Below are 25,675 nucleotides of genomic sequence, written 5' to 3'. Positions count from 1 at the left end.
TATATCAGTTTCTTGCCTGTGAATAGACAATTATACTACTACCATTTAGTGAAGAGGCTATGTTTCTTCTATCCTATGCTTTGGCTGCCTGCTTATTAGTAGGCTATAGGTTTGTGAGTTCATTTTGGGTCTTCTATTCAACTGTTCCACTGGCCTTCATGCTTCTTCTTATGCAGTATACTATTGACTTTGTAACATGACTTTGTAATAGAGATGAAGTTGGATATTGATATTCCTCCAATACTGTCCTTCCTGCATAGAATTCTTTGGCTCTGAACAGAAGCAACAGATGCAACACTCTATGAAAGAAGCTGTGGAGAAGGTAGAAATCTATGGAACATTCCTCAATAGAATAAAGGTTGTATATGACAAACATACAACCAGCATTATACTTATTGGTGCAAAGTTTAAATCATTTCCTCTAAAGTTGAAATGTTTTTGTAGAATATACGACACATTGTTGAAACTCTAAAACCATATGGAAAGAGCAGAGAGGATGAAAGGAAAAGAAAGAAAGAGGTAGGACATGGAAACAAAACATACTAAGTAATATTGCAAAGCTAATGTAAGAATAGAAATATACAATTACTAAACAAAGTACACCAAACAAGCATATGAAAACATGGAACTTCGTTATAAGGAAACTATTAAAGAACTGAACTGAGAATTAAGCATGCTTGTGGTGTGCAGGTAGGATGGTAATGTACTTAAAAATTTAGGAAAATATCCATATTGCTAGGAGAGATCTGGTAATCATGGTTTGAAGGCAACCTGGGAAGGAGAGTCCATGAGTATTTTATCACAGTTTAACCATGGAAGAAACAAATGGAAAGCTGTGGCTTGAGTGGTAAAATACCAGCATTGAGCAAAAAAATCTAGGTATAGTAAGAAGGCTTTAAGTTCAAGCCCCAAGACTGGCACCAGAAAAGAAATTGTAGGCAAATGATTGAAAAGCAAAAATAGGAAAGCAGATGACATCGAAAATGTACTGGTAGAGATTATGGGCTAAGTGCAAAGTAAACAGAAAGAACCAAATATATAAAGAATAAAATTTAAACTTACATGTCTCTGGGTTAAATTTGTTATGGTAACCATAATAGAGAAATGAGGAAGATTCACTCATTCATTGAAGTGATTCTAGCAATCTTAACTAATACCTGATGGAATAAAGGAATATAGCTAATCAAGCATGGAAGTTTCATCTTAAGAAGACTTATTTCTCCCAGTATGTGTTTTGTCCCTGAAGCTATGCAGACAATTTCTATCTGGCCTTATCAAGATGATGTAGCACTTGGGGAAAAAGATGCAGCCCAGAAGCCCTGCACTGGAGGCCAAGATGGAGAAGACCTCCACAGCCACCATGACCTTGCCCTTGGCACTGTGGTAGACAGGTAGGAAGGTGAGCCACACGCTGCAGAACACCAGCATGCTGAAGGTCAGGAACTTGGCTTCATTGAAGGTGTCAGGTAGGTTCATGGCCAGGAAAGCCACAGAAAAGCTGGCCAGGGCCAGGGAGCCCAGGTATCCCAAGACACAGTAGAAGGCAGTGAGGGAGCCCTTGTTACACAGGAGGATGAGGTGGCCATGTTCAGAGTGTGTGTCTGTGTCAATGAAGGGAGAGGTTCCCAGCCAGAGTCCACAGATAGTCACCTGGATCAGGGTGCAGATGGGAATGATGAAGTTAGGAGCCCCTGACACCAGCAGCCACCTCATCCTTCTCCCTGGAGAAGTGACCTTGAAGGCAAGAACCACATTGACAGTTTTGGCCAAGACAGCAGAAACAGCTGCAGTGAACACAACTCCAAATGTGGTTTGCTGTAGAATACATGTGACTGTGTTGGGACGGCCAATAAAGAGCAATGAACAGAGGGACCAGAAGAAGAGGGAGATGAACAGGATGTAGCTGAGAGCCTGGTTATTCGCCTTGACAATGGGGGTGTTGTGATGTTTCACAAAGACCCCAAGAACAGCTGCTGTGAGTGTAGATAAACCAAGAGCCACGCAGGCCAAGGCCATTCCCAAGGGGTCCCCATAAGCCAGGAAGCTTGCAGCTCTTGGGAGGCACTGGGTTTTCTGTGTGTTGGCATACTGGTGATGTGGACACTTCACACACTGCTCCATGTCGGTGGAGAAGTAAAGTAACCATTATTGCATTGCCACTCCGTAAAAAGAAATTTGAAAATCCCTATATGGAGTTAATTCTGACATATCAGTACTTGCTAGCATGAAGTAAATATTACCAAGAATTACCAGATACGTTGAGGATTATTTTTATGACTTTATCATGTTCCCACATTCCTTCCCATATCCTCTTTTGCTTCAGTCTGATTGAAACTTTTTCCTTTGTAGTGAACATCACACATATTTCCTTTTATTTCTGACATCTTCACAATTGTTTTCTGAACCTCTTCAAGCTTCCATAATCATCCCGAGCTTGCGTGCACAGCTCAAATACCTCACTGAAAATCATGCCTAATAAAGCTTTCCTATCTCTCTATGTCACTGTGCAATACAAACAACAGCAGTGTGAGTGGCCCTTCTTGAAATTTTACGTTTGTCTCTATGCCCCTGTAATGTGGTGGAGAACAGAGAACCCAATTAGTCTTGGAAGCTGTAAAAATTGTGCTGTGCACAAGCCTTGTTCTTCTTACCCCAATCACAACTCACAGAACTTGTTCTTTTGCAAGAGTATTTCTGGGCACAAGGAAATAAAGATGCACACGTTGGTGTTTTCTTTGTATTGTAAAGGTAATTTTGAGGAACATGAAGACCTTGTAATTAAGAAGGCTTTGCACTTCACATGATAGCAGTTCAACTAACATTACTGACAAGTTGAATACACATGCATACACATGAGTACAAAAAATAATTCTATTGGCAATTCAGAGCCCAAGGTTTGTTTGTTTCCCCCCCCCCAAAGCTTTATCATCCTGTTGCAATTAAATTGTTAAATGAAGGAAGGGAAATTTGACCCTACATCCCGAACATAGCACTTTTTGCATTGACCTGCATGGATTGGCACACTCCAGGAGAGTGTGAGAATTTTCCCCTCCACCATGAACTTACCTGTCTCATTAGCAATGTCATTCTCTGAACAAGGGGTGCAAACAAAGCAGCAGGTAGCCTTTCCCTCTGCAGACAGACCAAGGAGGCTGATGGAAATAGGTATCAGTAAGTGTTCAGACTCTTACTTAACATACCGAAAAGCCCATTGTTTCAAAGAATTGTTTTATTACAACTAGTAATTTTCTTTTTTGCCAGTCCTGGGGCTTGAACTCAGGGCCTGGGAAGTCTCTATGATTTGTTCTTGCTCAAGGCTAGCACTCTACCACTTGAGCCAAAGCGCCACTTCCAGCTTTTTCTGTGTATGTGGTACTGAGGAATTGAACCCAAGGCTTCATGCATGCTAGGCAAGAACTCTACCTCTAAGCCACATTCCCAGACCTCCTCCCGCCCCCAGTAGGATTTTTATACTCATAAACACAATAAGTAAATTGAATGCTGTTATGTATTCCATGTCACGTGATCCTAAAAGTCCTATGTGCTATAGCCTTGATCTCTATCTAGTCTGTAGAACTACTGAGTTGTGTGAGACCTTTAGGAGGTTAGAGATTAATGATGAGAAAGTAAATATTATTGGTTAACACTGTGGACTTTCCTTGAATTCCTGTTGTTTTTTATTCCTCTATGAGTTTGTGAAGAGCAAGGAGGAATAATACTCTTTAATTCTTAAAAAGTATGCTGTAAATAATGCACAGACCTCCTTTTTATAGGGTTATGTGAAACCCCATATCCACCATAACTTTTTCTAACTTTTCAAGTGGCCACGAAGTGAGAACCATTTCACGCAGTCTCTTTCAATATCTCACACTTTGGTGAGAGGTATGCTTATGTAGCAAGCCAACTAACCAATGAATGAAACTCCATGGAAGGGAGCAAAATAAACGTTTCAGCAACATAATGTAATTCCCAGCTACTTTATCAAAGCGTTACAAACCTACTAAGAAATATGGAATACATATTTTATAACAATATTCTAAATCAACATTAGGAATTATAATTATTTTTTTATTTTTTGGTACAGATCCTAGGGCTCAATTCAGGATCGTTGCAATGTTTTCTTTTCTTTTTGCTGAAGGTTAGTACTCAACTATTCAACGCACAGCATTTTCGTGCTCGGTTGATAGAAGCATCTCATAGATTTTCCTATTCAGTCAGGCTTTAACCTGACATATATAATTTTAGATCTGAGGATGTGTCTCCTGAGTATATAGGATTACAGGCATGAGCTACAACTGTCCAAACTTCTTTTTGGTGGTTAAACAAACATAAGAGTCACACAGGTGTTCCTGCTTGGACTGACTTCAAACCATGATGTTCAGATCACAGCTTCCTGAGTAGGTTGTAGTTCAGATCTAAATTGCTGGCATCAAGCCAGATAAACATTTTAAGGGTGAATTTTGATCACTTATATGTTCTTACAATTAAATCCAACCCACCTCTGTAGTTCCTATGGCCCAGTGTATCATATCTTCAGATAAAAGACAGTTGATGATTATGTAGAGCATGTGGAAAAACTTTCCTAATTCCACCTTAAGTTCAAGACCTTCTGGAAAAGTCTAGAAGTTCACAATGCCATACTCTGCCTCCAACTTTCTTGTTTCATCCAAAATCACTTGATCTCCAGCAGGATTGTGAAATTGGATGTTCTTCAGAAAAGGGTGCAACTAGAAAGATATACCATCTTATGGTGAAGTATATCCCAGAATTAAGACAGAAAACCTGAACTAAGAAAAGCTCCTGATTGTCTTTAATTTCTGATTCAGAATTCAAGAATAGCAGAGATACCCGATGAAGTACACTAGAAGGAAACCTACAGAGGAATACATCCAAAGAAGTGAAAGGCCTCTTTTCAAGAGAAGGCAATTTCAAGTAAATAGTCATGAGTGAGACAATTTTCACTTGCCTAGCTTCAGTTTGCCACAAGGAGTAATTTTATGAATGTCTCTAGTTTGTCTTTTCCACATTATTAATAGCTACAGTAGACAGAAATTGTGTCACTTATGAAAATGTGTTAAATTTCATTCAGCAATTGATCCTTTGCTTTTCTTATTTTAAAATTTAATTTTATTGTCAAAGTTATGTATAGAAGGCTTAAAGTTACTTACATAAGGTAGTGAATGCATTTCTTGTTGAACATTGTTATCCCCTCCCTTGTTTTTCTCCCACTATTCCTACCACCCTATATCCCCACCCCCAAGTTGTAAAGTTCAGTCCCATCATATTGTCTTGTGAGTATCGCTGTTGCATTGGTTTGCCCTTTGCCTTTGTCTCACCATTTTGTTGTTCCCCTTCCCTTAGTTAAGATAAACATTATATAAAATGTACAGTGCACCAAAATCAAATACAGTGACTATAAACCACAATTAACCCCAGCTAAACCACTAGGGGGGAAATGAAAGGAAATAGAAATAACTTTACATAGTATATTAAAACAAGAACATCAAGGTAAAATCTCTTGTTTCCATATCTTGGAGTTCATTCCACTTAGCACCATCTTATATGGTTATATGTACTAACCCAGAAAAACAACAAATGAAAGAAAGGTTGGACAAATGGGATTGCATGAAACTGCAGAGCTTCTGCATGGCAAAGGTCAAGACTCATTGAATGCGGCAATGAGCTATTCTTTTACATGGGTCAGAGGGCGGCAGACTGGGAGGGGTACGTGAACCTACGTAGGGGCTGGGATTTGATGCCTAAGCATCAGGGTGGAGCTCCGAGGCGACCTACATCTATGTAACGGCCCCCAGGACCGCCTCTGGGTTCATCATCCCTGGCCCTCTTGTCTCACATGATGAGGTCGAAGGCGGGAGGCTGGGCTGGTTAGAGCAGCCTTTTGGTTCCAGACCGGAGAAGGCAGGCGGGGCTATCCACGCGGCCTCAGGGCTGGGAAAAGAGGCGGGGCCAGATAGAACTGCCTCTTAACGAAGCAAGTCGTGGGCAGGTGTGCCCCACAGGGACAATGGGACAGAAACCAAAGGTTGGACTCCATCATCACACAATGACTCAGAGACAAGGTCTTCAAAGGGGGCAGGGTCCTGAGGATGGAGGGCATGTTTTCTTGACAGAAGATGTCATCTTGCACATGAATCTCCTGTAGATGCTTCAGCGGCTCCAGATATGCCTCCCATTTGGGGCTGAATGTGTAGAAACCTGCACCCATCATGGAGAATTTGAGGATGTGATGATTCTTTATCCGGCTCAGGTAAGGTGTCAGCTTTTGCATGGTTCCTAGACCCAAGAACTCACTCAACTCCAGTTTGTGGATGGAGTCGACATTCACCACCAGCAGAGCCTTCTGGATTTCAGAGGTGGATTCAGACTGAACATTCATCTTCCTCAAGCACAGATGGGCTCGTTCTTTTCTCTCTCTGGCCCAGTAGGGCAGGTAGCTTTGGAGAGGATCACGGGTGCCATCTTTGATGGTCAGGTCCATGGCTATGATCAAGGCTTATTCTTCAGTCATCCCAGAACAGCAACTCTGTTGTCTTCTCAGTCAGGTTGTCTGGATAGGATGTTTGGACCATGGAGGTATATCCTCGTGTCCAGAACTCTGGGTGCTCTTTCCGCAGGTTGAACACTAGTAGCTTCCACCTACCGGGTCGCTCCTTCTGGGCAAGAAACAGATTGAGCGCATACAGGACAGCCTTGAAGGTTTCCAGATCTGGTGACTGTGCCAGTTCCCCCAGGGGGAGGCAGGGGAAGGGCCAGGCCTTCACCGCAGCCTTCAGCACTTCTCTGTGGCACCCAGTGTAGGTTTCTTTTGTTCTTTGATCCCTGGGCATCTTTATTCCAACAAGTCCCACCCTCCCTATCCCATCTCAACCAATCAGAGTGAAGGGTGAAGAATCCTACTTTCCTACTTTAAGGCAGCAGTAACTCCGTTTTGAAATCATGGCCATCTTGTTGTTTTGGACTGTGAAAACTAGACTTGTTTGTACTGAAACTGTTGAAGCTGTAAATTCCTTAAACAAAGCTATCTTAAAGTCAGCCAGGCCCCACTGTGTGCCTGTAACCTTGGGCCTGCAAAAGCTCTGAAAAATAGCCATGCTGGCCAAAGGTAAACAAGCACTGTGAGCCCATTCAGGCCGCCAAATACTCCATGTATTCAGGTTGTCAGAACCCAGACAACCAAAGGACTATTTTGGTAACTTCTGTCCACCATGGACACCCTAGCCAGTCAGAATTGTGCCTGAACCCTAATCTTGCTTGAACACCTGGTTGCCGTAACTTTGTGGTTTTTGCCTTTATGAACCCTGTGAAATTTCAGCTCGGGGTCCTCCTCCCTATCTCCTCTGCATCGGTGAATGGGAAGAGACCCAAGCTGCAGCTTGCCTGAATAAAAGCCTTGCTTTTGCATTTTGGAACTTCTGGCTTTCGGTGGTCTTCTTGGTGGGGTCCTGGGACTTGGGCACAACAAGAGAACAGCTTCAGATGGGATTTCTGAGCTACACCCAGCCTGCGTAGACAGGGTCTCACTCTCTGGATTAATTCAAACTGAGCTCTGAAAGCAAAAGTGATAGGATGAAAGGCAAGGTCCCAGCGTGCTATTGGAACTGTACCTTGAAGCAAAAAGAATTCCCACCCTTATCCCTCAATCCCTCCAGGCATTCCCATGATGCTCCACTGCCCTGGGCCTGTGAAGGAACAAATGAGAGCACCCAGCCCAGCTCTATAGCATCCACAGAGCCTGCTGGACATTCTGTCTCTGTGTTTTTTCCCTTCAGTCCTTAACTTTTTCCTTCCTTCCTTCCTTCCTTCCTTCCTTCCTTCCTTCCTTCCTTCCTTTCTTCCTTCCTTTTCTTTGCTTTCCCTTTCTTCCTATTCTATTTTTTCTCCTTTTCTTTTCCATCATTCTTTCTTCTCTTCCTTCTTCTGTTCTTTGTTCCTTTCTTCCTTTTTCCTTCCGACTGTTTTGTCATTTCTTTTCCTTCCTACCTAGATCCCTACATGCTTGCAAGCCTTCATACCTTCCTTCTTTCCTTCCTTTAATGTTTCCTTCCTTTCATTTATTTCCCTTCTTCCTTCTTTCTTTATTTCATCCTTCCTTCTTTCCTTCCTTCCTTTCTCTTTCTCCTTCCTTCCTTCCTTCCTCTCTCCCTCTCTCTCTTTTTTTCCAAAAATAGATTTATGACAAGTAGTAGAGTGTGGTCATTGCCCACAAAAGCTCATAGATGGCACCCAACCCTTGAGTTCCATCCCCAGGGATGGTTCAAAGATAAAAATGCAACAATAACACATTTCCAAAGACAAGAATACCTAGAACAAATGTTGGAGAAAATGTGTGTGTGTTAGGGGGAGGGAGAATTAACATCAACTAGGAAGGGACCTCCCATGAGAGCAAGAGAACTATTTCTTCATCTCCTACACATTTTAGGTTGAGATTCCTCCACAGTTTACACAGTCATTGTTGAGATTTGATGAAAATTGCATGAGAATGTGGGCAATACTTCAATTGCTCTTCTATAAAAAATATTCACTACCTATCTACCCAGGTACACCAAAAGAAAGAAGGCAAGGAAGAAAGAAAGAAAGAAAGAGAGAGAGAGATGGGGGTTGGGAGTGTGGGAGGAAGTGAGGGAGGGAAAGACACAGAGTTGGATTCCCTGAAGTCTGCGGATGCTATAAATTTGGGCTCGGTGCTCTTTTTGTTTTTTTGTCAGGGTCAGGGTACTGGAATGTCTGTGCAAATTCTGACGAGATTAAGGGATAAGAGTGGAAAATGTTTTTGTGCACTGTATTTTGCATTTCAAAGAGAAGCTGGGCTGTGTGGTTGGAGCCCCTGATCCTAACATTTTGTATAGGAAGCACAGTTGGAATTAATCCGGGGAGAGACACCCTGTCTAGGAGAATGACACCCTGTGTAGGCGTGCTGGGTGTGGCTCTGTCTTTGTTGGCTTGTTTTGTCTTTCTGTCTACCTATCTCTATCTCTCACTGTATCTTTGTCACTGTCATCTCCTCTCTCTGTGTCTGTGTCTTTGTCACTTTGTCTATGTCTGTCTCTATCCATTTCTCTCTCATCATTTCCATGGCAAGGATTTCAGCCAATGCATTTTGTTGGGGTTATTAATACCCAGAAATAGTTCCCCCTTCACCCATATAGAAATTTGTCTTTCAGTAGTTTTATGTGGTCCACTTTCCTGCTGGTTGGTAGACAGCTGACTGTATTAGAGAAGCTTGATTTTTGTTCACACATTCCAATTTCATGTATTGAATGAAAACGAAAATGAGCAAGGTCTTTGATTTTATTGGCTTAGCTGGTGAGTTGGCATTTCACTCATCCCTCTTCTCCTGTGAGGGAGGAATTCCAGGGCTAGAATGAGTGATTGATGTGGAAGGAAGAGAACAAAACATTCTAGAAGGGTTTTTGCAGCCTTAGATGGTCACAATTACCCAAGTTTCGCCATCAGATTACAATTGGGTGGTAGGGAGTGTTTCTTATGTGTGGACCTTATGAGCAGCAGTGACTTGGGCAGGCATTGAGGTCTGCACTAATGTGGTTTCAGGCTTTGCCCTCTTTGTTGAGCCAGAACTACATATCCTAGAATTCCCTTGTTCAAAATGACCTCCAGCTGAATGGGACTGGGATGGTTGAACAGACATAGGAGCTACTAGGCTCTGAAGGAACAGGTCACCAGGGCCAGTGTAGCTCACATCAGGTTTCCTGGCTCTCCTGGAGCGGAGTCAATAGCTGTCTGCCATTCTGGAGTCTACATCTGGATCAGTGGTGTGTGCAGTGTCAGGGTGTAGGGCGCCATCTTCTCTGTGAGATCATCTCTTCTTAGAATTTGGAAGTAATGAAAGATCACTGCAAATTGCAGTTTCCCCTCCTGGGCTGTAGGTCATCCACAACTCTCCTTTCTACCCAGCTTACGTATGATTTGTTCATTTATTAAATCGAATTTTTAACCATCTCCAAGTCCCACTGTGTGACAGAGACATAACTCCCCCCCCCCCCCCAGGCAGGACAGAAGCCTTTCCATAGAGCTGTGCACTCATCTCCACCCTATTTGCATACTATGCAAATCTCTGCAATAAGTATCTCTTCCCGGTTATCTTGGCACTTTTGGATTTCCTGATAAAAACTTCACTGGTGGTTCATCTTTATTAAGCTGGGCCAATTTTAAGGTGTAGCAAAAGTTTTGACTATCATGCTAAAAAGGAAGAATCCCAATGAAACCCCGTGATTCCAGTTGAAAGACAAGGAAAAAGGAGTGACAGAAAGGAAAAAATTGTCAAAGTGAAACAACTAGAAAATAAAACCATGCCAGAAGCAGGTGATCTCTGTGCAGATTTGAGAGAAGGATTATGGGTTCCAAACAAGTCCTGTATCAGATGGCAGAAGAAATCCTCCCCCAAGGAGGGAGGGGGGTATGAGGGACATGGTAACAAACAATACAAGAAATGTATCCAATGCCTAACGTATGGAACTGTAACCTCTCTGTACATTAGTTTGATAATAAAAATTTGAAAAAATAATTACAATTAAAAATAAGATAATAAAAATAAATTTAAAAGAAAAAAAACAAAAGAAATCCTCCCCTAACACTACCTTCTGCTTTATTTTTGTCCCCAGGACCAGAGATAAAGGAGGAGGGAATGATCTCAGGAAGGTCCCCAACACAACAACAAATGCCAGAATTTCCCAGTTGAGTCCTACTGACCTGAGAAAGGAATCTCTGCTCCTGTGCATTTTCTGTCTGTGTCAAGTGTAGTCCAGTTGGCTTAACACATGGATTGTTCATTACCCCAAGTCTGTGTTGCTGAGGAGGGATAAGGTACAGAGGGGTGCGGCACAGGGAGTTCTGGCTCAGGGCTTTGCCCTCATGAATCAGGCTCATAAGGAAGGCACCCTCAATACACCCAGCTGTGCAGAGACAGGCAAAGGTGGTGGTCCTGGGAGGGAGGGGGATCTTACCATACTACATTCAAAAAAAAAAAAAAAACTGGGCACAAGTAGCTCACAGTTGTCTTCCTGGCAACTCAGGAAGCTAACATCAAAGATCAAGTTCAAAGCCAGCCCAGACAGAATTGTACTACTCAATAAAAGCTGCAAGTAGTACTGTTGCTCAAGTGGTAGAGACCTAGTCTGAACAAGAGAAGTTCAGGGACATCACTCAGGCCCACAGTGCCAGCCTCAGAACTGGAACACAAACACACACACATACACACACATCTACAGAGAGGCTGAAATTCACCATGTCACCTTGTGAGTACAAGGTGTCTTGATCCATGACACTACTTCCATCTTTCTCTGCCATATCTCCCACTCTCCCAACCCACCCTCTCATGTGTCTTAGATCCATTTCTATATTTAGGCATGCAATATTCAGAATTCACTTGCCCACCCTCTATCTCTCCATTTAACTACCCACTTCCCCTTGATCTCCTTCCTCTCCCCCACACCACAAGTCCTGGTATTCTGTGTGTGTGTGTGTGTGTGTGTGTGTGTGTGTGTGTGTGTGTGTGTGCCTATCCTGGGGCTGGAACACAATGACTGTGCATTATCATTAAGAAATTATGCTTAAGGCTAGTGTTCTACCACTTGAGACACAGCTCGAATTCTAGGTTTTTGGTGGGGGTTTATTGGACATGGAGTGTCTCAGAGACTTTTCGTGCTGAGGCTGGCTTTGAACTGTGGTCCTCAAATCTCAGTTGTCCTCCTGAGCTGCAAAGATTTGAGGAGTGACAGTGTGCCAAGGACTGATGAATTTGTTTTTCTGCAGATATCTCTGAACCACCAGAACACTGGAATTAAGTGCATAGAAAACAGGAAGAATGAAAAATATGTGAAATGAAATTCAAATTGACCTGCCTCTGGCAACAACTTGTGACTATGCAATTACTAGAAAAATTAGTAAAAGCTGTTTATTTAATGATCCCAAGTATGTAAACTAATATCTAATGGCAAAAAGAAACTCACTTGAACAAAAATGTAACTTTCCTCTTAGGAGAGCGTAATTTGCCCAGGGCATTTTCTTTCCCAAACGCCATGCAGAACATTTCTATCTGGCCTTATCAAGATGATGTAGCACTTGGGGACAAAGATGCAGCCCAGAAGCCCTGCACTGGAGGCCAAGATGGAGAAGACTTCCACAGCCACCATGACCTTGCCCTTGGCACTGTGGTAGACAGGCAGGAAGGTGAGCCACACACTGCAGAACACCAGCATGCTGAAGGTCAGGAACTTGGCTTCATTGAAGGTGTCAGGCAGGTTCCTGGCCAGGAAAGCCACAGTGAAGCTGGCCAGGGCAAGGGAGCCCAGGTATCCCAAGACACAGTAGAAGGCAGTGAGGGAGCCCTTGTTACACAGGAGGATGACGTGGCCATGTTCAGAGTGTGTGTCTGTGTCAATGGAAGGAGGAGAAGTTCCCAGCCAGATTCCACAGAGAGTCACCTGGATCAGGGTGCAAATGGGAATGATGAAGTTAGGAGCCCCTGACAGCAGCAGCCACCTCATCCTTCTCCCTGGAGAAGTGACCTTGAAGGCCAGAATCACAGTTACAGTTTTGGACAAAACAGCAGAAATGGCTACAGTGAATGCAACTCCAAATGTGGTTTGCTGTAGAATGCAGGTGACTGTGTTGGGACGGCCAATAAAGAACAAGGAACAGAGGAAACAGAAGATGAGGGAGAGGAGCAGGATGTAGCTGAGAGCCTGGTTATTCGCCTTGACAATGGGGGTATTGTGATGTTTCACAAAGACCCCAAGAACAAGTGCTGTGAGTGTGGATAAACCAAGAGCAATGCAGGCCAAGGCCATGCCCAAGGGCTCCTCATAAGCCAGGAAGCTTGCAGCTCTTAGGAGGCACTGGTTTCTCTCTGTGTTGGCATACTTGTGATCTGGACACTCCACACATTGCTCCATGTCTGGTGAGGAATAAGAGATACCATTAGTCCCTTTTCACTACTTAAAAAGAAATTAGGAAATAACTACTTAGAAAAAAATTCTGATATATTGGTAATTACTACCATCAACTTTACATGACCAAGTACTACAAGACATATTTAGTATTATTTTTATAACTTCATCATGTTCCTACACTTGGCTCCACATATGTAGTTGAAAGCATTTACTTGCAATAAAAATCACTCATATTCTTCCTAGCCATTCCTAATGACCTAACAAGAATTTTAGACATCTCTTCATACTGCCATAATAATTTTCAGCCTTTTGTGCACAATTCAATATCATTATTTAAAGTTATGACTAAAAGATGTTGCATTGTTGCTGTCCCTGTGTCATATAGATAGGAGCACTGTGGTCCTTTCTTGTAATTGTGATATTTGCTTCTCCTACTCACCTGAAAAGCACTAGAGAACAGAGAATATAATCATTCTTTGATGCTATAGAGTCAGGCCATGAACAACACTTGAACCAAACTAGAGCAATTGCTCTGGTTTGAGAACAGTCTGGACAACTAGGAAATAAAGATCTGTGTTTTCTTTATAATGTAAAAAAATTTTGTAAAACATGGAGACCTCATTCTTAAAAGGATTTCGTATTTTATAAGATAGAAAATAAGCTAACATTCCTGAGTAGTTAAATAAAAGTGCCTACATTATACTAGAAAAAATTAACCCTATACACAATTTAGAGCCCATGATTTTTTTTTCTTTTCAAGAAGTAGTATCATCCATTGTTGTAATTAAACTACTAAGTGAATGAAGGAAGACTTTGACTGCAATTCCAATACATAATGTTGGTACTGCTTTTCATGGTTTGTGGGGCACTAGGAGAGAACTTGTATTTCTCCCTCCGCCATGAACTTACCTGTCCCATTAGCCATCTCATTCTCTGAGCAAGGGGTACAATCAAAGCAACAGGCAGCCTTTCCCTCCTGAATGGATTTCCTGAATCCAGGATGACAACTCTCACTGCATACAGAAGGAACAGTCTGAGGAATATCAGATATGTGTCAGAAACTGTTTAGGCTTTTCCTAACATTCCCAAAGTTTCCTTATTTGAATGACTTTAATTCCTTAATATAGCATATCAATACACATACATCCAGTCAGTGAATTGAATGTTGGTATGGATTCTACATCCTGTCACCACAAAAGCTTTATTTGCTACCTCATTCAATAATTCCTCAAATGAAAGCGATCTAAGTAGCAGCTCAACTAATCATTAAGTGAAACCACCAGCAAAGGGACCTAAGTAAACCTTTCAAATACATAAAGCAATCACTTTAGTACTTCATTGGTGTTAGAACCCTGCTACGAAATATGCAATTTGTATTTTATGACAATATTCAAAATTCACATTTAGAAACCACCTGAATTTTTCTTGGAGGGTATTGATCCTGGTGTCCAAGCAATGTCCTTGAGCTGTTTTGTTTTCAAGTTTAGTGATGGGCCGCTTGATGCACAGCTCTAGTTAAGTTTGGGGATGTTTTAGTGACATAGATTCTCACAGATTTTTTGCCTGGTGGGGTTCTAAAATGAGCTATAATCTGAGACCTGAGGTTGCCAGCCTCCAAAGTAAGTAGAGAGGATTAGAAGCATCAGCCAGCACCCAGGACCTCTTCTGTGGTGGTTAAATGAAGATAAGAGTCTCACAGGTATTCCTGATGGGCCTGACTTCAAACCATGACCTTCAGAACTGAATAGCTTCCATTACAGGAGTCAGTTGCTGGCATTGAATCAGGTATACATTTTACTTACTTATATGCTCTGAAAATCATTAGAATTAAATAACAACTCACCTCTGTAGTTCCTAGAGGCCACTCTACCATATTGTCAGATAAAGATAGTTGATGATCATGTAGAGCAAATGGAGAAAACTTTCCTATTTTCACTTTAAGATCAAGACCTTCTGGGAAATTCCAAATGTTCACAATGTCATACTCTGCCTCCAATTTTCTTTTGTTATCTAAAATCACCTGATCTCCAACAGGATTCTGAAATTGGGTGTTTTTCAGAAAAGGGTGCAGCTACAAGAGATACATCATCTTATGTTGAAGTATATCCCAGTGGTTAGACAGAAAACCTGAGTTAAAAAAAGCTCCTGAGAGTGTTGGGACTCTAGATTCAGACTCACTGCATCAGTGATGAGCATGAACCCAGGTTTGAGCTTGCAATAAAGACTCTCATATGATTACAAAAAAAATAAAGAAAAAGAAGTAGAAAAGCTCCTGAGTGTCTTTAATCTCTGATTCAAAAGTCAAGAAAAGCAAAGACACCTGATAAAGCATTCCAGAAGATAATCTTTGGAGGAATAAGAATAATTTTCCTGAAAGCTGGTCACACAGAAAAGTGCTAGAAGGCCTCTTTTCAAGGGAAACCTATTTCATTTAAACAAGCATAAATGCAGCCATTCTCAGGTGTCTAGAGTTTTCCACAACAACTAATTCTATGGGTGTCAATAGTTATAGCTTGAGTTTGTTCAAGTTATAATACCTAAAGGAGAATGAACCTAGATTACTTATGAAAAATAGAAATACTCTTGCTCAGCAGGTCATGCTTAGAAACTCAGAGGGAAAAGGTGATTATACTATTTTTTTCATATTTTTATTATCAAACTGATGTACAGAGAGGTTACAGTTTCATACATTAGGCATTGGATACATTTCTTGTACTGTTTGTTACCTTGTCCCTCATACCCCTCCTCCCCCTTTCCCTTTCCCCCCATGAGGTGTTCAGTTCACTTACACCAAACAGTTTTGCAAGTATTGCTTTTGTAGTTGTTTGTCTTTTCTTACCCTGTGTCTCTCAATTTTGGTATTCCCTTTCAATTTCCTAGTTCTAATACCAGTATACACGGTATCCACATTACCTATGTGTATGTTGAAGTTATTAGTCACTAGAAGAAGGAATAGCAGCATGGAATTTATTTCATCCTTTTTATTTGCCTGTTTTTCATAAGAGCACAGGAGCACATGTCTAGAAACCTCACAGACATTTATAGAAATTTAATTTCTTTATTTTGGTGAACATATCTTGTTGTGCCAAGTCGTAAAACCACCACCAAGAAGACCACCGAGACTCAGACATTCCGAAATGCAAAAGCAAGGCAAGGCTTTATTTAAGCGAGCTGCAACTCGGGCCTCGTCCTACCCACCGACACAACGGAGCTTAGGAGGGAGCCTCGAGCTGTGATTACACAGGGCTTATAAAGGCAAAGAACAAGGTTACAACAATCAGGTGTTCAAGCAAGCAAGATTAGGACACAGGTACAAATCTGATTGGCTCAGGGTTCGATTCTAAAATGGGGTTCACGTGGTAAAATGGGGTTCACGTGGTAAAATGGGGCCTGACTTCAAAATCTGGCACTTAAAACTAAAATATTTAATTTCATTTGGTAAGAAAGTCCTCTAGGAATTGACTATGCTTCTTGTGCGTGCCATTCGAAACAGAAGGCCTTACCTGTGCAGGGGAAGACACTGTCTCTTTCCTGTTTTCTATTGTTTGTGCTTCTGTTTGATGTAGCAGCATCTCATGAATAGCCTGGGCCACAGCATACACACTATTGTATATATTGTAACTTTCTCCAGACATAGTCATATCAAAAATCTGCCTAGGCAGCCAATCCAAGGAGGACTCATGAGGGCAGTTCTCCCATGTTACACAGTCAAACTCAGAATCTGAGCAATTAAAAGAGACAAACCAGAGCCAAGCAAGGAAAAAGTCTTCTGGGTATTTGGAAGGGTTCACTGCCTTGACAAAATCTGTGAATCCAGAAACATCTGGGTGATGGTGTGAAAAAGCAAGCGGGACATGGAATGAACCTCGCATGAAATATCTCCTTCTCATGGGTAACTCCCACTGTGAGTTCAGGATACAAACTTTACCTTTTATTAAATACTGCTCAATAAACTCCATTAAATCTACTGTGCTTTCCTTATCACTATATATGATGAGGACATTGGCTGAAGATTTGTTAATCTGGTTATACTGTGTCATCATTTCAAGTGATACGCCATAGTTTTGGATTGCTAGTTCAAAGGCTACACAAACTCTGTTCTTATTCATCTCTTCTTTCAGTAGATGAAGAATCCACAAGCCATTCTCATCTGGAAAGGTTAACAGTCCCACCCAGTTCCATCTGAAGTAAAGCAGTAAGGAGACCATGGCAGTGGCTATGGACGTGTTCTTTGAGGCCATCTGATAGAGAGCAGGGAACTTCCTGTGGTCATTTAGGGCCTGATCAAAAGGCCCAAAGGTGAGCTAAAGGGAATGAAAATTGGATGCTCCATGAATGAGAAGATTTCTATCCATCACAATCTCAGCCATGATGTATATTAAATAACCTGTCGAACTAGGTGACAGGATTTTCTTTTACTTTTTGAAAAAAATTAAAAATTTTAATATGTGTGCAACATGTCTTTTTGTTATTAAATTGTCTCTTAGCTTTGTCACTATTTCCAATAAATCCTACCTTCTATTAGAATCCCAGCCATATATTCCTAGCTCCATTTTCCCATGTATATCTTGAATAGTAAGTTGTATTTTCCCACCCATCTATTTCCTATTCACTTGGTCCTATGCACATCTCCTTAACACCTGCACCCTTCAGGCAATATATTCTATATTTGTCTGGTTTTCATTTGTATGCTGTTTGTTATTAGATTAGAAAGATTGTAGCATGGAATTCCACAGTAATGTGTAACCTACTTTATAGTTTAATCATGTATATACATATATATAACTGATATTTGTTCTATCCTTATATCATATATCATATTCATAAGTTAGATTCAATATTTATATAAGAGAGAACAAATGCCTCCTTTCTTTTCCAGGGCCTGACTTATTTTTTTCAACCTAATATCTTTTACTTTCTTGTGGGCAGGTGTGTGTGTGTGTGTGTGTGTGTGTGTGTGTGTGTGTAGTTGTACAGGACTATTTACTGTCAGAGCCCCATGCACTTTCTTGGATTTTTCCTCAAGATATGAACAACACATTACTTCCTGATTTTTGCAGGGCAATTGGATATATGTTTCCTAAGTAGCTAGGATTACAGGTGTGAGACACCAACACCCAGCTTAGCAAACCTTTACACTTTAAAGTCATTTTCTATTTCCTGATTTTTTAAAGAAAATTATTGATAATTTTAAAAACTTCAAGTAGTTCCTTTGGATGCTCTAAATTTTCAATCCCAGTTTTCTTGAGTACTTACTTTTTGATATCACAAACTTTAATAGGATCCTGAATGCAGTCACTATTTCTCATTCTCTTTTGAACACCTGAAATGACACCAAATTAGACACTCCTCCCAACCTCACCTGTGGAAACCTGTAGAGGTCCAGCAATGTACCTATCTGGGCAGATGTTACTCCTGATGGTCCTGTAAGTGCTCCTATCGGCTTGCTGCCACTGATACACGAGTAGTTAGGAACCATGTAGTTCCCAAAAAAGCAAATGAAGGGATTTTTAAATGCTGTTGAGAATTCAAATTCAACATTGCAGATATCAAATCCCAGAGTCAAGTTATGTAAAAGAGCAGGAGATTTTTTTATCTCTTCCATAGCAAAAGTCAAGGCCAAAACAAACTGATAGTTCTTGAAGGTAAACCTGTGTATTAAGCAAACAAATTTCAGAGTATTTCAAAACTTATTATTTTGATGGACTGAATCCCTGCTTTTCTGCCAGGGAATATGTTAACAGATCACCCATAATGGAGATGGAAAGTACATATAGTGTCTAATGCTTGCGTATAAGATTAGATAAGGATATGCAGGTAATTTGTTACCAATCAGATTCAGAAAATTATTTATGCCAAGAATGAGAGATTATTTGCTCCCTGCTACTTCATGCACCATAGCGAAAACCTCTTGTACACTAACGATGGAATTGGCTTTCATGAGACACCAAATATTCTTTTTTTTGCCCAGCAGACCATATATTTTTATTAATTTAGTGATTTACTTTTCATTATTATTGTATAGTTGATATGAAGAGAGATTGCAGTTACATAGTTCAGGTAATGAATAATGACTACAATTCTTTTTGAACCATGTCTCCCCTTCTGTCATTTTCTCCTGGTATTTCCCTTCTGTCCCTACCCACAAGATATACATTTCATTTTCCATCTACTGTCTAGTGGGCACCACTATTGTACTTGTTCACCTGTCTTCAACCTTTTATGTACACTGCATTATCCACTCAAATACAAACAGAACAAAAGGAAAAGAAAACAAAAACAGCATCAATTGCAACTGAAAATGTCTCCTTTCCTTGGAGTTCATTTTATAGAGTATTATTTTCTATGTCCATTTGCACATAGCTATTAAGGATTTATCAACAACTCCTATGCCTATACTCTTTTGGCCTCAGTGTGTGAATGCCTAGAGTCCTATAAAATTATCAGAGACACCAAATATTTTGTTGTGTTTTTCTTGGAGTAACCAACTCCACCTGTGGCAGGGCCAGGCCAACTAACAAATCCTCGTTGAAGAGCATTTTTCAGAAGCCAAGTGTCATTTAAGATTACATAACAAGCTCTGCTCACAGACCCAACATACTGAACAGCTTCCTGTGATATTAACCAGGACAAAAGAGCTCAAATATCAGATCAGGGAATTTTATTTTCTCTTATCTAACAAAACAAAAGGGATGCATCCAACTCTGAGGACCTCATCTTGGAGAGAGGAGCCTCCAACATGGGGGATGAGGAGAGAATTGTAAGCAATCTTTATAGTGAAATGCCAGTTGTAAGGCCACCATTGTAAAATGCAATGATCACTAATCACTTCCTAATATAGTTAGATTGACAAACTGGAAAGCAAAAATACAGGGGAGTAAAAAGGACCAAAGTAACTTTCTTTCTAACTGTCTTGTCTGTGACTGTAAAGGTGTGTGTGTGCGTGTGTGTGCGTGTATGTGTGTAAACACATATATTCTTTTGAAATTAAAACATGCTGTTTTAAAAAGAAAACAATAGAGGAAGTATGGAAATCCAAATGACAGGATAAAGTGATTAAAAAGAAGTGTTTGCATATGTGAAATTTCATATTGAAAGCCTATCATGTCTTCTAAGGATGAGTAAATTGTGAGCTTGAATAAAATCTAATTGAACGTACACATATGGAGGACTTTATCTGAATGTAAGAATGAAGATATGTTGATAAAGTTTTGTGAAAAGTTGACAACAGTATAACAAAAAGAAATTAATACCATTTGGGGGGTTCAGTTCTGCTGGTGAAAGGGATAGGAGGCCAGGGAAGAGGAAACAGAGAGCATTCATCTAGTGTGCATCTAGAGTTCCCTCAGTGATTTAAAGTCCTGAGAACAAAACAGTGCATGGAAGTAAGATCAGGTGTTACTTACGGCTTGTCTTCATACTTGGAAGCATCACTGTTAATGTGATCTGTTCCCAAAGTGTAGAGAGGGAAAAACCCAACAATCATCAAATCTCCATCCATGTGTGCTCGCTGCTTCATGGTGGAAAAGCAGCTAGTGCCGGCCAAGGAATTGACAGGGAGGGGAAACTGGAGAAAAACGAGTATGAAAATCAATGGGCCCATCCTTGAAGCATCTTCCAAGCTTAAATTCTGGCTGGAAGCAAGACTCACAGTGTCTGGTATGTATAGTCATATATCTTTGTACAGGTACACATGTGTCCTTTATTGACAGAGAGATACACTTTTGTCCGTCTTTCCTCGTAGCCTCTTGTAAATCCCCAGATACAACGTGTAAAACCCTTTCCTGGGGCTCTGCATCTGAGGCCTTGCATCCAGGAGAAAAATATTATTTGAAAAATGTGTTTGCCATTCTCCTTCTTCATCGTAGGTGCTGTGATTTCTCTCAGATCCCAGATAGTGAGGCCCCAGGGATGAAGTTATTTTTGATATATTTGGTTCCACATCTGTGTCCAGAAACTTTTCGCATGAAAGCCATTTGGGATGAAGCATCTGGATTGCATTAGAGGCTGCATGGAAATGGCCAGAAAACAATCTCCGTCAGTGAACTATCAAACAAAGTTCTTAGGCTGGGGATATAGCCTAGTGGCAAGAGTGCCTGCCTCGGATACACGAGGCCCTAGGTTCCATTCCCCAGCACCACATATACAGAAAACGGCCAGAAGCGGCGCTGTGGCTCAAGTGGCAGAGTGCTAGCCTTGAGCGGGAAGAAGCCAGGGACAGTGCTCAGGCCCTGAGTCCAAGGCCCAGGACTGGCCAAAAAAAAAAAAAAAAACCAAAAAAAAAAAAAACAAAGTTCTTAGTACATTGTATTTAAAGGGTCATTTCACACACCCAATCTCCATTACACATACCAGATATTACTGGTGGATTCAAGCAGGTTTCAATAAGAATTCCATGTACACAGCCCACCACAAATACACCCAGTTACTATTGCCCAAGGAAGCAGCCAAGCCGCCAAAACCAGCAATTTCACTTCAAAAAGTCAAGGTCCATGCCAAAATTGAGTTGCACATTTTCATTCTGCACTTTGATCTTCTAACAGGTCATGTGTACTGAAGTTTCTAACATAGATCAAGTTATTCTCCTGGTACACTTGTCTGAAAACATGTAGTGATGAATGAAATTCCTCTTTATCATAAGGCTTAATCCATATTGAAACCAAGTCTACGTTTTCTCCTTGTTAAAATCTATTAGACCCAAATTTCATGCAGACTTTAGTGACCCTCGAGAAGACAGCTACCTCAAGGCAGTAAACACACTCTGCATGCCTGCAGTGTTGGGTGTGTATTATGGTAAACTTGTCCATTGTCATGCAGTGGCTATCACAAAATACTAATCACAGTATACAGGAAGGACTTGGCAGTATAAGAAATTTAAAAATGAAGGAGAAAAAAATCCCTTTCTAATGAGATTAATAGTGGTCTATTATACCTGACTATTCATTACATTTATAGCATTTTATCACTTAATTTATAGATTCTTGGTAGCATATATATATAGAGAGAGAGGTCTTCTTGAGACATGAACATGTATGAATGCAATGAGGCTGAGGCTCACAATGTAATAGCTGTGAATAATATCACAAATATATGTCTTGTGGAACAGACATACAGCTTTCCCTAATCTGTCCATGAAATTAAATTTCCATGATTTGTGTGTACGTGCTCTTTTTCTTCATTACTGGCAGCATTTGTTATTAGTCTTCTTGATGATAGATACTGCCACTGGACTGAGATAAAATTCAGTGTCATTTGGCTTTGCATTTTCCTTCAGCCAAAGATGTTTAGTATATCTTTGTATACTTTTCTTTAAAAAAAATCCTTGTATACTTTTGTGAGCCATGTATACTTCTGCTTTTGATAAATGTCTTTAAGTTTATTTTTCAATTTGTTAGTTGCCCAGTTTATTCCTTAGGAGTTTATGTTTCTGTGCTTCCGGCATATTCTGGTTACTAATCCCTTACCATGTGTTTAATATGCAAAATCTGTAGGCCATATATTCAGTCTGGTGACTCTTTACTTCATGTGCCAAAGGTTTTGAGTTTGATATATTCTCCTTTGTCAATTCTTGCTCTTATTTGCTGCCTATACAATTTTTTTCATTGTGCTTGTCATTTGTGCTGCAGTGCTTTACCTTAAGCTTTAGCTCTTTAATACTTTGGGGCTCGAAAACCATGGTAAAAAACAAACCACAAGGTCAGTCGCAGTTTGAGGTTTCCGGGAAACAGTATTTAGGAGACGATGGCCACAAGTATGATCACAGAGAAAGAAACTCTGTGTGGGGATCCATTCAATTAGCACATGCACTGGCCTTGTGTGTCCCCATGTGGGGCCTTTGCAGCCAGAGGAAACTTGGCTGGCTCATAAGCCAGAAGAGCCTCTGTAGTCAGCCTTTGCTCCCAGGACTCTGAAAAAAGCCCTTCAGTGGATGAATAGACCAAGAAAATGTGGCATATGAACACAATGGAAGTCCACACTTCCATCAGAAAGAACGATATTTTACCATTTGGGAGGAAATGGGAAGACTTGGAAAAAAAAAATCAAGCAAAGTAAGCCAGACCCAAGTAAATCCCAGGTCGCATGGCTTCCCTCATTTGTTGTAATGACAAATATGTCTGTAAATTTACAAATAAACACACTGGATGGTAAAAGTAAAAAAAAATACACTTCCATATCATAAACAATACAGGATTCTAGATAAGAGACTCACAGTGGCTCAATTGCTATGTGCATGAGAGAAAGAAGACTTATTCAGGAAGAGAGTACCAGATTCTATCTGGAAGGAATAGCCTTAGCCTAGATACACACAGAGTAAGGATGCTGAGAGAAGAAGGAAAGACTCTAGCCACACAGGATTATCAGGCAAGAAGCTGGTTGTGCTTACACATTGCAGAAGATAAGTGTGCAATGGCATTACTGTAGGTTCTGAGCATAGCACACACACTTGCACACACACATACACACACACTAACTAGGCTAGGGCTCTCTCTCTCTCTCTCTCTCTCTCTCGCAGTATGTATGTATATATAGAGAGAGATAGTTATGACCAAACATATATATATGTAAAGAGAGAGAATATATGTATGTGCATATATATTTATATATACATTCATATTGGTATATATATTTATATATGGTTCATGAAAGTAGACAGCCATGTGGTTCAGGCAGAAAATAGTTTATTTTGGAGGTCCAAATTTCAGGGCTCCACTCCAGAGTAGGTTCTAGTATGTAGCATCCTGACTACTCATGGAGAGAGATTCCACAGGGGAAGGAAAGAAGGAAGTATGGCTGAAGTGAAGGAGGGAGGGACCTCAGAGGAGCACGAAGTGGCATCAGAGGCTGGATGACCTCCAGTGTAATGCAGGTGGGCAGTGACCAGTTACCTTGGTTACAGGTACTGGGTGGAAGACCAGGTGCAGTCTTGAATGAAGAGGGACACACACACACAGAGCACCACATAGAAATAATCTTGTCCTCTGATAATTTTCTACGAGGCCAGTGTGCCACGGGCCTCTCTACCATTCGAACTTAATTCAGTTTTTGGCCTACTGAAGTTTTTGGCCTACAAGTTGTTGTTGTTGTTTTTGAGTTATTTTCTTACAATTATTTCATTGATTATTTTTTTTCTTGAGACAGGGAGAATGAGGGGAAAACCAGCTAATTACCTTCCTTTGAAATTGTACTCGTGTTCTGAGGCACCATATATAATCACTTCTTTTTCTAAGCTAAAGAGGAGTCACTGTTTTCCTTCCTCATTGGGTCTTTGAAATGTTTGGACTTGTTATCATTATCCTCTGTGATCACTTGTTACCATTTTCTTCTGTGATCTCTTCCGGATTGTGTTCTTCACTGGGTATGAGGCTCTGTATAGTCTTCTCTATTCTCATGGGAAATTCAGCTAATTCCAAATACAGGGTTGGGAGGGATAGTCTGGGTATTCCCTCCTCTACATAGTTTACCCTAATGGTTTGTGATTTATCCTCCAAATTCTTTTTAAAAGCATCTGAGTAGAATTTTACTATGTGAGGTGGGGCAATATATTGGGAATCAAAAGAGGTCCTTCCTAAGAAGCAAATGTAAATCAGAGGGTGTGATTTAAGAGACCCATAAAATGAGAAGTTTGAGGTGACATAGTAGCAAAATAGTCATGAGACATCAAGACTTAAGTACAGCATGGAATTAGATTTTGTACATTTACATTTAACTAATAACATTTATCATTTTAAACAGAGATATATTAATATGAGTACATGAGACTTGGGATACTATCTCAATATTCACAATATTCACAATATTCAGCAATATTCACAAAACAATTTCATCAAAATCTCTGCATTTCCTTAAGTTATTCCACATCATCAACATAAAAGCGATTTAAGTTGAAATAATTAAACCCAAAATTCCCCCAAAAAGATGAATAAAATCTAGATAAAACTTCTCCCTCTCTGAGTGATTAATTGCTTAGGAAATAAAAATAAAACAAAAAAATTCTATGCATTGGTTAAAGAAATATTGTATTTACACAAACGTGGAAAGGCTTAGCTCAAACTCATACAATACTGGTGGCTCACTACAGTGAGACTTAAATTTTAAGAAAATAAAAGCTGTGTTATTGAAAATGCAGACTTTGGACAGCTCTCTGTCACCTAGCCAAAGACGAATGTGATATTCTACTGGAACTAAATTAAAAGGTGGAGCTGATTTACAATATCTAGCACCACTTTGATAAAGCACAAAAACTTCTGGGCCACAGATAAAAACAGGAAGAAATAGACAGTTCCCCACCCAGTGGCTCACACCTGTAATCCTATCTCCTAAGGAGCCTGAGATCTGAGGATTTCAGTTCAAACCCAGAATGGGCAGAATGGTCTATCAAACTCTTATCTCCAGTTAATCACCAAGAAGTCTGAAGTGAGTGTGTGGCCCAAGTAGTAGAGTACTAGCCATGAGCAAAAAAAAAAAAAAAAAAAAAAAAGCTCAAGGACAGGAAACAGGCCTTGAGTTCAAGCTACAAGATTGTCACAAAAAATAAAAACAAAGAAAGACAGAAATTGAAGGGAGAGCCCTGTGTACTTTGTGTCTAGGCATTCACAAAGAGAGACCAATGGAAGATATTTTTAGGAGAGGAACACAAAGGCACAATAGCTATGTGCATCCTATCACATAAAATGCTATTTATTGAAATGAATTCAAGTAAATGGAAACAAAGTTTTGGGTTTTTTCGGTTGCTGTTTTTCTCTTCC

The 25,675-nt window shown here is 40.4% G+C and overlaps 1 protein-coding gene across 1 annotated transcript in view; it reads right to left on the bottom strand.

Annotated features, from left to right (window-relative positions):
* Positions 1-1,203: 1,203 nt before the first annotated feature.
* Positions 1,204-25,675, bottom strand: part of LOC125342791 (vomeronasal type-2 receptor 116-like) — a 48,626-nt gene continuing 24,154 nt past the window's right edge. Inside the window, exons 5-10 of the mRNA XM_048335099.1 lie at positions 18,292-18,580; positions 16,433-17,233; positions 14,773-15,000; positions 13,839-13,962; positions 12,174-12,934; positions 1,204-1,365 (exon numbers count right to left, since the gene is read on the bottom strand). Coding sequence (XP_048191056.1) covers positions 1,204-1,365; positions 12,174-12,934; positions 13,839-13,962; positions 14,773-15,000; positions 16,433-17,233; positions 18,292-18,580 — 2,365 coding nt within the window. The remainder of the gene's footprint in view (positions 1,366-12,173; positions 12,935-13,838; positions 13,963-14,772; positions 15,001-16,432; positions 17,234-18,291; positions 18,581-25,675) is intronic.

Source organism: Perognathus longimembris, chromosome 27 (genome assembly GCF_023159225.1).
Source record: "Perognathus longimembris pacificus isolate PPM17 chromosome 27, ASM2315922v1, whole genome shotgun sequence".
Classification (NCBI taxonomy): Eukaryota; Metazoa; Chordata; class Mammalia; order Rodentia; family Heteromyidae; genus Perognathus; species Perognathus longimembris.
The sequence above is the reverse complement of the archived record's forward strand: the minus strand, read 5'-3'. Positions and strand labels throughout refer to the sequence as shown.